This window comes from Peromyscus maniculatus, chromosome 9, assembly GCF_049852395.1.
Source record: "Peromyscus maniculatus bairdii isolate BWxNUB_F1_BW_parent chromosome 9, HU_Pman_BW_mat_3.1, whole genome shotgun sequence".
Taxonomy (NCBI): domain Eukaryota; kingdom Metazoa; phylum Chordata; class Mammalia; order Rodentia; family Cricetidae; genus Peromyscus; species Peromyscus maniculatus.
This window is the reverse complement of record NC_134860.1, coordinates 48774489-48787968: the sequence shown is the minus strand read 5'-3', so window position 1 is coordinate 48787968 and position 13480 is coordinate 48774489. Positions and strand designations below refer to the sequence as shown.

Here is a 13480-nt window from a genome sequence, read left to right as displayed (position 1 = left end):
CTCGAGGATTAACTCTCAAATGAGGAACAGGTAAAAATTCCACACAAATAGGGCATGATTTAACTATCTGGATGGCTTGTTCCTGGGTTATGCCTGTATGATAACGGAGAGATACAGCATTAAGATGATAACGTTGATGTAAGTGAGTAGCATTATCAAAGGCAGAACAGACTAATGTGACAGCCATACGAGTAATGGCATCAGCCCTCTGATTACCTTCACTTAGAGGTCCAGGCAATTGAGTATGAGCTCTAATATGGCCCACATAAAGGTTATGTGAGCGGGACATTATAAGTCCTTGTACTTGTAGTAAATATTTATGAATGGAAGAAATGGATGGTATGTAGGCTGTTGTCTCCAAAGGCATAATGGCATGTGCCACATATTGACTATCGGTATAAATATTTACACTCTCATCAGAAAACATCTGTAAAGCAAGCAACAGGCCCTGTACCTCTGCCACCTGGGCAGAAGAGCCCTGGACTTTTATCCTCTTTACTATGTTACCAGAAACCACCACAGCAAAACCACGTGAAGTGCCATCAGTAAATACCACACGGGCCTGAGGAATAGGAGTCATTTGTACTATCTTGGGAAATATAACAGGATGCAATTTAAAAAATTGACACACATCATTGGAGGGGTAGTGAGTATCAAATCGACCCTGCATGGAGCATGTCAATATGGCCCAATCATTATCATTAGCTTGCAACCAGGCTACTTGAGACTGGGTGTATGGGGTCACCACAATATCTGGCTCCTTACCAAAAGTTTGAACACTGATCTTGATTCCCTTAAATATAATCTGAGCGACAGCCTGTAGATAAGGAGTGATGATTTTTGCTGGAGAAGCTGGGGAATGTACCCATAAAATAGGACCTGTTTGCCAAAACACTCCAGTAGGTGAATGAGTAAAACAAAATATCAAATACAATAAGGGAGAATGAAGATCTATATACTGTACGTGAGCCTGTTCCAGGACCTCTTGCACACGTTGTAGGGCTACACGTCCTTCAGCTGTTAATTTACGGGGAGATGAAGGGTCAGGGTCGTCCTTTAAGACATCATACAAGGGGCGAAGCTGACCTGTTGGAATTTTTAAAGTGGGCCGAAGCCATTGAATATCTCCCAGAAAGGTTTGGAAATCATTAAGTGTGCATAGCTGATCCATACGCAGAGTAATCTTTTGTGGGCATATGCCCGTGCATAACAATTCATGACCTAAATAATGATAGGGAAAAGATACCTGTACCTTTTCTGGGGCTATCTGTAAATTAGCCAGGCTAAGAACCTCTTGTAAATTAGAAAAGGCATCAAAAACAAGTTTTTATCTTTAGCAGCCACTAATATATCATCCATGTAGTGAATTATATAAACACCTGGAAAAGCTTTTCGAACTGGAGCTAGGGCCAAAGGCACATAAATTTGATATATAGTAGGGCTATTGGCCATTCCTTGAGGCAATACCACCCACTGATATCTCTGATAAGGTTCCATAAGATTTTTTTGAAGGAACACTGAAAGCAAAGCGAGGACTTCCTTGGGATATAAAAGAATGGTGAAGAAACAATCCCTCAAGTCAACCACAATTAAATGCCAATGCTTAGGAATTGCCACAGGGGCAGGCAAGCCAGGCTGTGTTGCTCCCATGAGAAGCATGGTTTTATTTACAGCTCTAAGATCCTGTAATATCCTCCATTTTCCTGATTTCTTTTTAATAACAAATATAGGTGAGTTCCAAGGTGAAGTGGAAGCAATGATATGTCCAGCATCTAACTGCTCCTTAACCAATGCATAGGCAGCCTCCAATTTTTCCTTAGTAAGGGGCCACTGCTCCACCCATAGAGGGTCATCATTTTTCCAAGTGATTTTTATCAGTTGCATAATCGAAGGCTGTTGTGTAGTGACCTCTATGGAAAAGACCCTAATCTTCTAGTATCCCCAGGACCTCTAGTGACATAGTTTTTGTCTGTCACAGGTTGTGGGCCTCCTTGTAACATTTTCCCTAAGCCTTTGTCTGGGCAGTAGCCCTGACTCTTCAGCATCTGTTGTACAGGCTGTGTAGTAAGCCTTGCTCCCATGCCATCCAACACATCCCGTCCCCACAAGTTCACTGGAGTGTCAGATAGCACAAATGGTTGAAAAGTTCCTGCAAGACCTTCCTCATCCTTCCAATTTAAAAGTAGCCTGCTCTGCAAAGGCGTCTGAGCTGTGCTGATACCTTGTAGGTTAGAGGTAGAATTTTTAAGGGGCCAATTGGGATCTCAGGATTCTTGTGAAATTATAGATGTATCCAGCACCAGAATCCAATAATCTTCCAATCTCAATCCCATATAATTTTATTTTTAATTTAGGCTGTTATCATTGATAACTGTTTGTCAAAACACCTTTTTCCCTGTACTTCCAAAGCCTCCAGTTCTATATATCGGCACCATATTGAATTTAAAATATGAAAGCAATAGTAATTGAGCAATTCTATCACCAGCTTTTGTTTTCATGGTCCTAATTACATACGCCAATTATAAAAGCATTAAATACAATCTCTATAGGATTTGAAAAGGTAAACTTTAGGTAATACTCGAGTATTTTTATAAAATCTTAGAAAGAGGATTATTTTTTATAGATTTGAAGTAATACATTAACACAAATAGCCAATTATTAACAATGTGGACCAAACAATTTACCTGTATTTTATTTACTGGAAAAATAATTTTGTAACCTCTTTATCAGGAAGAGATTATCATTTATGGGTTTATCTTAGCAACGTTATTTAATAAGCTAACAACCCAAACCATTTCAGGTGTTATATTTTTATAGAACTAAACCAAGAATTTCTAGAAAGCAACTTAAATTGCAGAGCCAAATTTTCAGTAATGATCAACAGACAAGAGCACACTTAATATATAGTTCAAAATTATGAATCCTGTTCCTTTAGTTTATCTGCCGTGAAAATCCAAACATTTATCAAGACAATCAAAAGAACAGAACATCCTTTATTCAAACAGCATTGACTTAGCATTCAATGTCCTGACCGAAATCATTTTTCACCAGAAGTTAGGCCCGGTTTAAAATTTTAGTGTTAGTCCCTTCCCGGCCTCTGCTCACTGAGGCTGCAGCTTAGCTTTGCTCTGCCCACTGCTTGGGCTCTATTGCCAGCACCTGCCTGGGCCACACTCCATCACGGCTCTGCACCGGCGTGTACCTGTCTGCCCGCTGCTTCGGGCTATCTCATGCACGCCTTTGTCCGCCACAGCCGCTGAGCGTGCCTCGCACACACAAACTCACGTTTAAACTTCCTACTCCCATGAAGGGACTACCTAATAAGGAGTTATTCCCACCATAAGGGAAAAAACAGAAAAACATTTTCCACGAAGGGGATCCTAAATATTGAATTATTCCCACTCTGAGGGAAAAATAAAAAACATTTGAAACAAAATTAAGCAAACAGACAGCCAAACTTCTAACCTCTGGGCTCGCTTGCTGATCAGCCAGCAGCAATGAGGCCTACCTGCCGATTCTTTGTAATTCAGATGCTGCCGCTCTGCACTGGCAGGAAGAAAAAACTTAAGAGTTTCAGGATAGCTGAAAACTCTACAACTGGAAAAAGTCTTTACATCCTCCATTACCACTGGGAAGAGGCTTCTCTCTTTCCTTCATCCTTCCTCTACAGGGCACCAATCTTTAGGCCTAGTTTCAAAAATTTTTCCCCTTTTTACCGGGAAAATTCTTTTTTTTTTTCTTGATTAAATTTTTTTTCTCCCTTTTCTAACAGGAAATTTCCTTTCCTTCCCTCTTCTTAATTGGAAAGATTTCCTTTTTCATTTAAAATCTTTAGCTTGCCGGGCGGTGGTGGCTCACGCCTTTAAACCCAGCACTCGGGAGGCAGAAGCAGGCGAATCTCCGTGAGTTCGAGGCCAGCCTGGGCTACCAAGTGAGTTCCAGGAAAGGCGCAAAGCTACACAGAGAAACCCTGTCTCGAAAAACCAAAAAAAAAAAAAAAAAAAAAAATCTTTAGCTGTCTTGCCCTTACTTAACTTTGGTGCCTTCCTGCTTCAACAGTCCAATTAACTGACTGTGAGCTAGCTGCACCCATTTCAATTCACTCTTACCTTTTTCTTTTTTCTTTAAAATGCCGGCCGGCCTTCCAAGAGTGTCCGTCAGCTTGGTCCTTCTTTCTCAGATCTCGGTAGGACCTCCATTTGTAGCGGTAACGCCCGCATTACCGATACCCGTTCACCATGTCCGAGCAAAGGGCTGCGGATTAAAAATAGAGACAAGAGACAGCGAGTCATTCGCCACGACTGAATGCCGAATGCCGAATGCCGTTTATTGAAAGAGGGAAGAAACCTTAAATACAGGCTTACAACACAAATGGAGGAACCCCCGGAGGGCAAAAGTTCGCTATCAATGGTCTACATTCCAGACCCAATGTTCTACATTCTTGCATCTAAGTTGTTAACGCCCAATATGCAGGATACACAAACAAGGAACTTCCCTTAAGCATTCAGAAGGGTGGGTACCGGCATGGAATCTGAATAGGGAGGACATCTGATGAAGGTCAGCAAGCAAAACGGCAGCCACTCACAGTTGGGGGCCAGGGCCCATGGCACCCACACGAAAAAACCCTTAAAACCTTTCTTGCATCAACCACAGAAGAACAGACAGCATTTACTGACTCACTCACTAGGACATTTGTCTTAGGACCTGGAGAGATGGGTTACTTGGTGAAGTACTTGATACACAAGCAGGAAGGCTTGCATTCAGATCCCTTGTGTGTGGTTTGGAGTTCAGGGGACCTGGGGGCACATTTGGTGAGAGATTCGTTAGAAGAGTTATTAATCCCATGGGTGGACACACAGACAGAGGGCAGCATGGAGGGGGCTCTGAGGAGAGTTCAAGCTCCTGGGACAGAGTGGGATGTCCTTTCTTAGGGTATCAGAGAAAGGGGAAGATTTCCTGTAGCCAGGCTGTCTATGATTTCCTGATAGATGCAGAGCAAGGGGGAGGCAGTCTTGCATTGACAGGTCATCTCTGCCTTAGGAAGATGGCTGATACTTCCCCTGGCAACTTTTGAGGCCATCAGGTTTGGCAATGAACTTGGCTGTTCCCTTCTAACAAATGGGTGATTGACGACTCTGGAATTCCATTTTTCCACATTTGTTTAAAAAGTGATGTGGGATTCATTTAAAGTAGGCCCCACCACACACAGTGTGTCTGCACACCAAGCATTTCGGTGCCCAGTTGGGTACCAGCAGAGGTCTTACTCACCCTGAAGGTCCTCAGTGCTCTTGCCTCTCTGGACTTCGGAAACCCTTTACATTTATTTGGGCATTTGGCAGAACAAAGTTTGCACTGGTCACGTGGGCAGGAAAGTGTGCTTGTGGTCAGAATTGTGCTTGTGCCTTCCTTTCCAGAGACTCCAGGACCCTCAAGTCACCAATGCAGAGGGAAGGCAGGCCACAAGAGCTGGCTGAGTCAGCTAAGCTCAACCCCAGCCTTTCCCTTTCAGTCACAGTTGGGTTAGGAGTGCAGGGGGAGGGGAAGGGATGAGGACAAAGGGGAACTCCAAGGAGGGCTGTGCCTCAAGGAAGCTAAAGTGTGGAGGCTTGTCCTTTCTAGGTCCCCATGCCACCATCCTTCTCAAGCTGCAGGGCCTTTCCACTGGAAGGACGTCCCTCAGGATGTGCACATTCTGGGCAGCATCTTTTTGTTTGGTTGGTTGATTGGTTGTTTGAGGCAGGGTGTCTCTGTGTTGCCCTGGCTGTCCTAGAACTAGCTCTCTAGACCAGGCTCACTGAGATTCATCTGCCTCTGACTCCCAAGTGCTAGGATTAAAGGGGTGCACTTGTTCTTATTTTAAGAGAGATTAGACTCCTAGAGGTTTTACACAGTGGTCGGGAACAATAGCTCATTGGCAAAGGCAAATGAGCCAACTTCAGCAGCATTTGCAGGAAGAGCAGAGCTCTCCAGGATCTATTGCATCACCCCGATGGCCCCATCAGTCCCCAGGGCAGTATCAGCCAACCCCTCTAGCCAGATTGCTCTCCTTAGCGATCACGCTTTATTTAATAACTGCTACCAAATCTTGCATCTCTGAACCTTTCAAGAGAAGCCCAGAGAGTTTCATGGCTCTAGGTCAGTTGATGAGGACTTAGGTGTGAATCACTCAGAATACAGACATGAGTAAGCAAGTCTTCTTCTCTGGAAAGGTTCCACCTAATGGAGAGACAATGAGATTAACTCCCACAGCAGAGTTGACAGCCTGTGTCCTCAGTGCCACCAACCTGAAGTGAAACCAGCTCCATCCCCCTCCACACTGTGGGAACTCTAGGTAAGAGCAGTCTTCTCCAAGTGTGCCCTGTCTAGGTGTGAACATGCCTGCAAGTCAGCACCCCAGGGCTGCCTGTTTGCACCTGTCCTGCCCCAGCTTCTGAGGGAGTTCTGTTCCTGCTACACAGAGGAACAGCCCTGCAGAGGGCATCTGCAAATGCTGACATGCTGACTTCTTCCTCCTGCTAAAGCAAGTCAGTCAATGATGCCCTTGTTCCTGTGCCCAGATTCAACATCCCCACCAGGGTTCTCATGTGGGGCAGGGCACTTTGTCCCTCGCCTCTGCCTCTACCCCTTCATTATCAACCTGGAGGTGGTTTGTTTTTTCCACTTTTTATTTATTTATTTATTTTTTAAAAAAATTAGTGCTGCTTAAATTACCCACAAATATCTAGACAGAATGATGGAGCAAATCTAGAAAATGACAAAAAGCTAAAATATCTCAATCTTGCTCTCATTACAAGATAAATGTATTACAATTCTTTCAATTTTACATATTATTTATTTCCTGTATGTGGGTATTTTGTCTGCATGTATGTCTGTGTACCAGGCATATGCAATGCCTGGGGAAGCCAGAAGAAGGCACCATTATACATGGTTATGAATGGACATGTTGGTGCAGAGAATTGAGCTTGCGTCCATAACCACTGAGCCATCTGCCCAGCCCTGAAGATTAATATATAACAATTCTAGTGAACTTCCATACTACCACTCTATGTGCTTTTGTGTCAGAAGTCTGAGCCCGTGGTTTATCTACTGTGTAGTCTTGGTGATTCCTAATAAGCAGAGCAAAGGTACACAATACTTTCTTTACATACTTTCAGTGATGGTTAGATGTAGGCTATTGATTTTATAATTGTACCTTAAAGAACAGAAGGTTGGTTGCAGGTTTTGTTTTCTGGGGTGGGATGAAGGGAAGTCAAGCCTGGGAAATGTTGTAAAGGTATTTCTGAGGCTTCCAGAGGTGGGACCACAGCTGCCACTCTCCTTCCTCTAGACTTCTTCCAAAGAAGTTCTTGAGATTGACATTAAGATCAGAGATAATGGTTTTGCATCTACCGTATGCCATATGAAGAGCAGAACCTCAGTCCTACTGTGAACAAGGGGAAGGACCATGCACATTAGGAAGAGGCAGCTTTGGAACAGAAGACCATGCCTAGCAAACATCATCATCTCTGAGCAAACATCTGATCCACTAGGTGGTCAATATTTGGCCCGGGCACGCCCAGGGAAAAGGTGAATGACTCCTTGTTTGTCCACTATTGGTGTCTTGGTTTACATCTCTCTGACAAAGTACGTCCTCAGAAATGCTCTCCCCAACCCCCTCTCATGAGCCCTCTATATAACCAGACTGAGAGGAGCCTCTAGCTTCACACTGCTGGACCTGGTCTCCAGGAGCAAACAGCCAGACTCCTCTCCAGTCGGAGGAAAGCTGGCCAGCTTTGGTAAGACTCTTCCTCCTGGGTACTCCACTACTCTATTTCTAGCCATTCATCTATTTTAATGAAACCAATCATCCCTCCTTAGGACTTCTGGACCCAAGCTCAGGCATTAAAAAGAAAATGAGTCAGAGCCTAATTAATATGAAAGCAGGTTTCTTTGGGGATAGTTTGTACCTGGGTGAAGATAAGTGAATGGAATTGAGAGCAGTTGACAGAGGTGTATGAGGGATTCCTCAGTTCTGATAAATTTCCAAAAGGCTTGGGAAACCCTTTGCCCAAGGGCATCTGACCTGTCCTGTTCCCTCCATAACAAGCGTATGGCTTGGCAGGAATAAAAAGAAAAACCCTCAAACCAGGAAGGATGCTTTCAGCACTGTTTCCCACTCATTTCTTTCCTTTACAAAAATGAAGGATGCTCTTTAAAAACAAAGTGGAATGTGTCCCAAGATCCAAAGATGGTAGCTTGGTGGAAGGAAGGAGGAAAGATTGGAAGGAAGACTAGGCATCTGGTGTTAGGGCTTCCCTCTGGGAGTGTTGCTGGAGATACACAAGTCAGTGAGGGTGCAGCTAGGAAAGGTTGCCACCGGACTGTCAACGCTGCTGCAGCTCTTGGGTACAAATGCGCTGCCAATGGGGAGAAACAGGGAACATGGGTTCTTGTGAGGACTGTGAGATTAGTTTAAGAACGGATAGAATGAGTCTAGAGAAGAGTGGGAAAGGGTTCTAATGTCAGAAATCTGAATGACTGTCATGTGCTGTGGATGGGACTAAGTTCAGCACCTTTGGCCTTGGCAGATTTACACCTGCACCCCAAATAATCTAGCTGTCACTTGTCTTCTCACTATTATACTTCACCTGGCTTTGGGGCAAATTTTACTGTGTTAGCGAGACATCTTGAGAGTGGACAATAGACATTGGTGGTGATGGTGTGCCGCTGGGATTCAGTTTCTGGATCTTTTAGAGAAATGTAGTTATAATAAGCCTGAAAACTGCATTAGGTGAGTTGGTAAAAATTAATGTGCAATTTCTGTAAATTAGAAACAAGTAACCGCTTTACCTGGCCACGTAGACCTGAGTGCTTTTGAAGTCTAAAAAGCAAGGGACATTTTTTGGAAGTACAGCCTCCCGTGTAGTGTTAGTCTACAGATGATATTTGGGCTTGGCTTACACAGACAACCTTCATGGAAGATGTGTTTCTGCCATCTAAGCCAAGGTTGTCCCATCACCTCTTCCTTCAGTGGGTGTATTGTACCATCAACTAATTTATATAAATTTCTTCCATAATTCCAACGCTGCTGAATCGTGATAAAGGATCTGTTAGCCTAGTGAGAACCATAGACTCCCAGATTTTCAAAGCTAGAACCCCTCATGTTTATGGATAGTAAAAGGCCTGAAGAAGAAAAGGAAGTAATTCCCCAAGGGGATTATTGAGAGTCTGCTGTGAAGCCAGCACTATGATTCAAGGTAAAGAATACAAATATCGCTCAATTGTAGATTATACAGCATCAGGAGAAATGGACGGGAAAATGGTTGTTTGCCCAAGATCACATGAGTAATGGTGTGCTTGGAAACAGAGGCCATGAAATCTGATAGCCAGTAAATATCTGCTTTGTAAATTCCTTAGCGATTGGATCCTCCACGTTATGGCTTTTGCTTTGGTGTCCTAACTACCTAAGCCTGGCAAGTTTGCTTACCAGTTCACATTCCCCACAACCTGTACTCCTTCCTACAATGTTTTAAGTACAGGTTGGTGCCTCCACAAAGGTCAACTGTCCTCCTACCAAATGGCAACATCCTAGCCACTGCTGCCACCTGCTGATTCTTTCCGGTATTACCAGCATTTGTTATTTTGTGTGTGTTTAGGTTGGCATGGAGCTCACTAGGTAGCCAGGCTATCCCCAATCTTCCATCAGCCCTTTTGCCTGTTTTACGATTGCTTGCATGCATATATTCTTCCTAATTTCTGAAGAGAAATCAGCCCAGGAAAGATAACCCCAAGAGGAACGTGAAGAGCTCAGCAAGCAGGTTTCCCGCAGCTGGGTTTCATACCGGCAAGTGGCTCTGCTACAGCAGCCGCTGCACATGAATGCTGGTTATTCTTCAGGAGGGCTGTCCCTTCTACACTCGGGCACTATCTTTTCTCAATAGACAACAAAACACACTCGAGATTGATTCTGTTACAGATTATCATCTGCATGCTTAAGGGAAGCTTGTTATTTCAAGACTGTGAAATCACAAGAAGTTGGTGTTCTTTAGCCATGTACCGAGATGGTCTACAGTTATCGTGAAACAGACAGGGTGGGTTAGCGTCAGAGGCTAATTAGGAAGACAGCACATTTCCTTCTCCATCACGTGTCTCCCACATGCTCAGTAAGGTCTTAGACACACTGGCCTCGGAGATTCCTGCCACCTTCCTGGCCCTGCACTACATACAGACTGAGTGCCTTCTTCACACACACACACACACACACACACACACACACACACACACACACACACACACGGTTAAAGTAAAACTGTTCAGACTAACAAGCAAGAAAAACACAAAATAAAATTAATGAATAACTCAAAGCAGCTGAAATGTACATTATAGGGAAATGAAAAAAAAAACACTTTTTGGTAGGGCTGATCTTCCCTTTCAGTAACATATTTCTTCAGGCTGAAAGATGCAACGTTCTTTGTAATTATTTATTTACAGACAAGGTCTCATGTATCCCAAGCTGCCCTTGAGCTGGCTATAGAACCAAGATGAACTTGAACTTCCGATTCTCCTACCTCCATTTCTCCAGAACTACGTTAACTGGGCCTGGTGGTTCTTAATCAAGAGTTTGAGGCCAGCCTGGGCTACAGAGCAAGACCCTGTATACAAAAAAAAATATTCAAAACTTAAAAGTTGATTGTTATTGTTTTTAAATGTGGGGGCATTTGTATATTGGGGTATAGGCCTATATGGGTTTTGTAGTGAGGTGCATATTTGGATATATGTTCCTCAGAAGCCATCTACCATGTTTTCTAGGACCCTAAACTCACCAGTTACTGGGCGGGGGAGTAGGGGAACCCCATGTTTCCCTATCACAGCAGGTCCTCAAGCTCAGCTTTTTACCTACTGAACCACTTTCTCCTTATAGAGCTTTTTTTTAAAAAAAGATTTTTATTATTATTATTATTATTTTAAGTGTATGCATGCGTGTCTGTGGACAGGTATGTGTAAGAGAGTGTAGGTGCCCACACAGGCCAGAAGCATTAGATCTCCTGGAGTGGGGTTGCAGGTAGATGTGAGCTGCTGCTCAGTGTGAGTGTTGGGACCTGAACTCAGGTCCTCGGGAAGAGCAGTATGTGCTTTTAACTGCCAAGCCATCTCTGCAGACCCACTATGAGGAGGGCTGTTAGGTTTTGGGGTGATCTTTACATTTTTCTCCAAAGACCTAAGGGTATTATTAGCCACTGCCTACCCCAGACAACCTAATGCCTCTTGATTCTCTGAATTTCAAATTTCATGAGAAATAACATCTTTTAAAAGCCCACAAGGGGGTCAAGCTCCAGCAGAGGTACCTTTGGCCCTAAGGTGTGTGGTCTGTGATGGATGCATGTGGTGCCAGGTGAGCTGAGAGGCTCTCGAAAGATGAAGGAGGCAGTCCTCGCTCTGTCCTTTCCAGAGAGATCTACAGCATATTGTAAGTCCTTTGGCTTCATGAAGCGATCTCAGTTTCATTTTGTCATGGTTTGTTTTACCACACTGGAAGATCTTGTGTCTGTGTTGACCACATTACAAACCCAGGGCAGACTAGAAACTGTTCTCCCGAGTCGTCCAAGGGCTTCTGAAGAGACTGAGGAATAGCCTGAATTCCCCCGTTCACTCCTAAGCTTCTCTTCCAGGTCCACTGCTCCATTCTTCCTGTGCACTGAATGGCAACTTTGCCCTCTGGGAGAAGCAGACCTGCCCCCCTTCACACCAGGGTGACTTGCTCCCAACAGTTTTCCTCATTGGTTTGGAACTGCGAGACCCGAGTGCCCAGAACCCCATCTCTGTAGGCTTGGGGGATCGTCTGCCCTGTGCTCATGGTCCCCGGATGTCATTCCTCATGGCTCTCAGCTCCTGTGTTAGCACCTGTCTCACCTCAGGAGGCCCCATTGCTTCCCCTGGATGCCACATCTCTATTCCATTCTTCTCTGTCTTCCCCAAAGGGAGTTTTCTATGTTGCCCAAGCCTGTGTGGAACTCCAGGGCTTGAGCAATCCTTTTGCCTCAGTTTCCTAAGTAGCTTGGACTTACAGACACATACCACTGCCCCTGTCCTTGGTATATCTTAAAGGTCTTTGTGTCCCAGGATCTAGCACAGTTCCTGGGCCCAACAGGGAGTTGAGTAGGAGTTATCAAGTTTAAGTAATAAGTGACTAAGAATATAACTAGTTTTTAACTGTGCTATGGCCCATGGTGATCCTGAAAGACAGAGGAAGATGACTGGGTCCTGCAGTCCATTAGGAAGGCCCAAGCAGAGGATGAGTTAGATGACTGAGGACGACTGATTTATAATGTCCTATCAGAGGGAAGTCCCCACACTTCTAGCCTAAGTTAGAATGTGGTTCCAAGAGCCTACCATTCCTACTTTTTTGTTTTTGGCAGGAATCTCTATTGGAATGATGACCATGAGTCTGGGCCCCTTGTTGTTGGTCTTTGTGCTGGGTTTCGTTGTGACCCCATCAACTCTGGCTCAAAATGACGCCAGGTATATCAAATTCCTGACTCAGCACTATGATGCCAATCCGACCGGCCGGGATGACAGATACTGTGATAGTATGATGAGACAACGAGGACTTAATTCTCCCTGCAAAGGTCGCAACACCTTTATTCATGGCAACAAGAACAGCATCAAGGCCGTCTGTGGAGAAAACGGAAACCCTTACAAAAATAACTTAAGAATAAGCATCTCTAAATTCCAGGTCACCACTTGCAGGCTTACAAGAGTGTCTTTCGGGCGTTGGTGCCTGTACCGAGCCTCCAGAGATTTCAGACGCATTGTTATTGCCTGTGAAAATGGCTTGCCTGTCCACTTTGAGGAGTCTATCATCAGTCTAAAGCAGGCAGACCCCTCGCCCAGAAATGGCTCTGCTTCCTTTTTATCCCCTCTTAACCCAGAACAATGATGGTAACATTCACTGACAATGGCCAGAAAATGAAGTATCTGAAACTTAGGTCTCCTGATTTATGATGCACATAAATAAAGATGTCTCTAAAGCCATTAACAATCCATCTGGAAGAATCACTAGTTTCTAGGTAATTTACCTTTTCGTATATTTTCTACTCATCTGCTCCCTGGGGGGAGGGGCAGGAGCAGAGATGTTCTTCCTTACCTGCCAGTCAGTGGGACAGTGGACTTCATCTTTCTGTGGTGGTGAGGATGATAACTGATTTACAGATGGGACAGATGAGAATTTTTGAAAGAGTCAAGAAATAGGTCACCAAAGGAACCTTTAGAGAAAGGAGTTACAGTTAAATGCTGGCACACCAAAGATATCCTCCCCACCCACTCCTCTTTTCTCTTACACACAGCACCCAAACCAGCAGAGATGTGAGCCTTGGGGGGGCGGACACTACTTCATGCTGCCCATCCTCAGCAACTTAATGAGTTCCATTAATTTCTTTAAGGACCTCAACTCTGGCCAAAGCAGATTCATGGTTTCACACACAGAAAAGAATTTCAAGACTAG

At 44.3% G+C, this 13480-nt stretch overlaps 1 protein-coding gene across 1 annotated transcript; it reads left to right on the top strand.

Moving 5' to 3' along the window:
• The first annotated feature begins 7504 nt into the window (after positions 1 to 7504).
• LOC102923510 (angiogenin-like) lies at positions 7505 to 13018 on the top strand. The gene is made up of 2 exons (XM_076544916.1): positions 7505 to 7775; positions 12396 to 13018. Exon 2 carries the CDS (start codon positions 12410 to 12412, stop codon positions 12914 to 12916), a length of 507 nt encoding a protein of 168 aa, XP_076401031.1. The 5' UTR covers positions 7505 to 7775; positions 12396 to 12409; the 3' UTR covers positions 12917 to 13018.
• Positions 13019 to 13480: the final 462 nt, after the last annotated feature.

Bases quoted from the DNA above. Each gene is read 5' to 3' on its own strand.
- LOC102923510 (XM_076544916.1), top strand. From the start codon at position 12,410: ATGATGACCATGAGTCTGGGCCCCTTGTTGTTGGTCTTTGTGCTGGGT.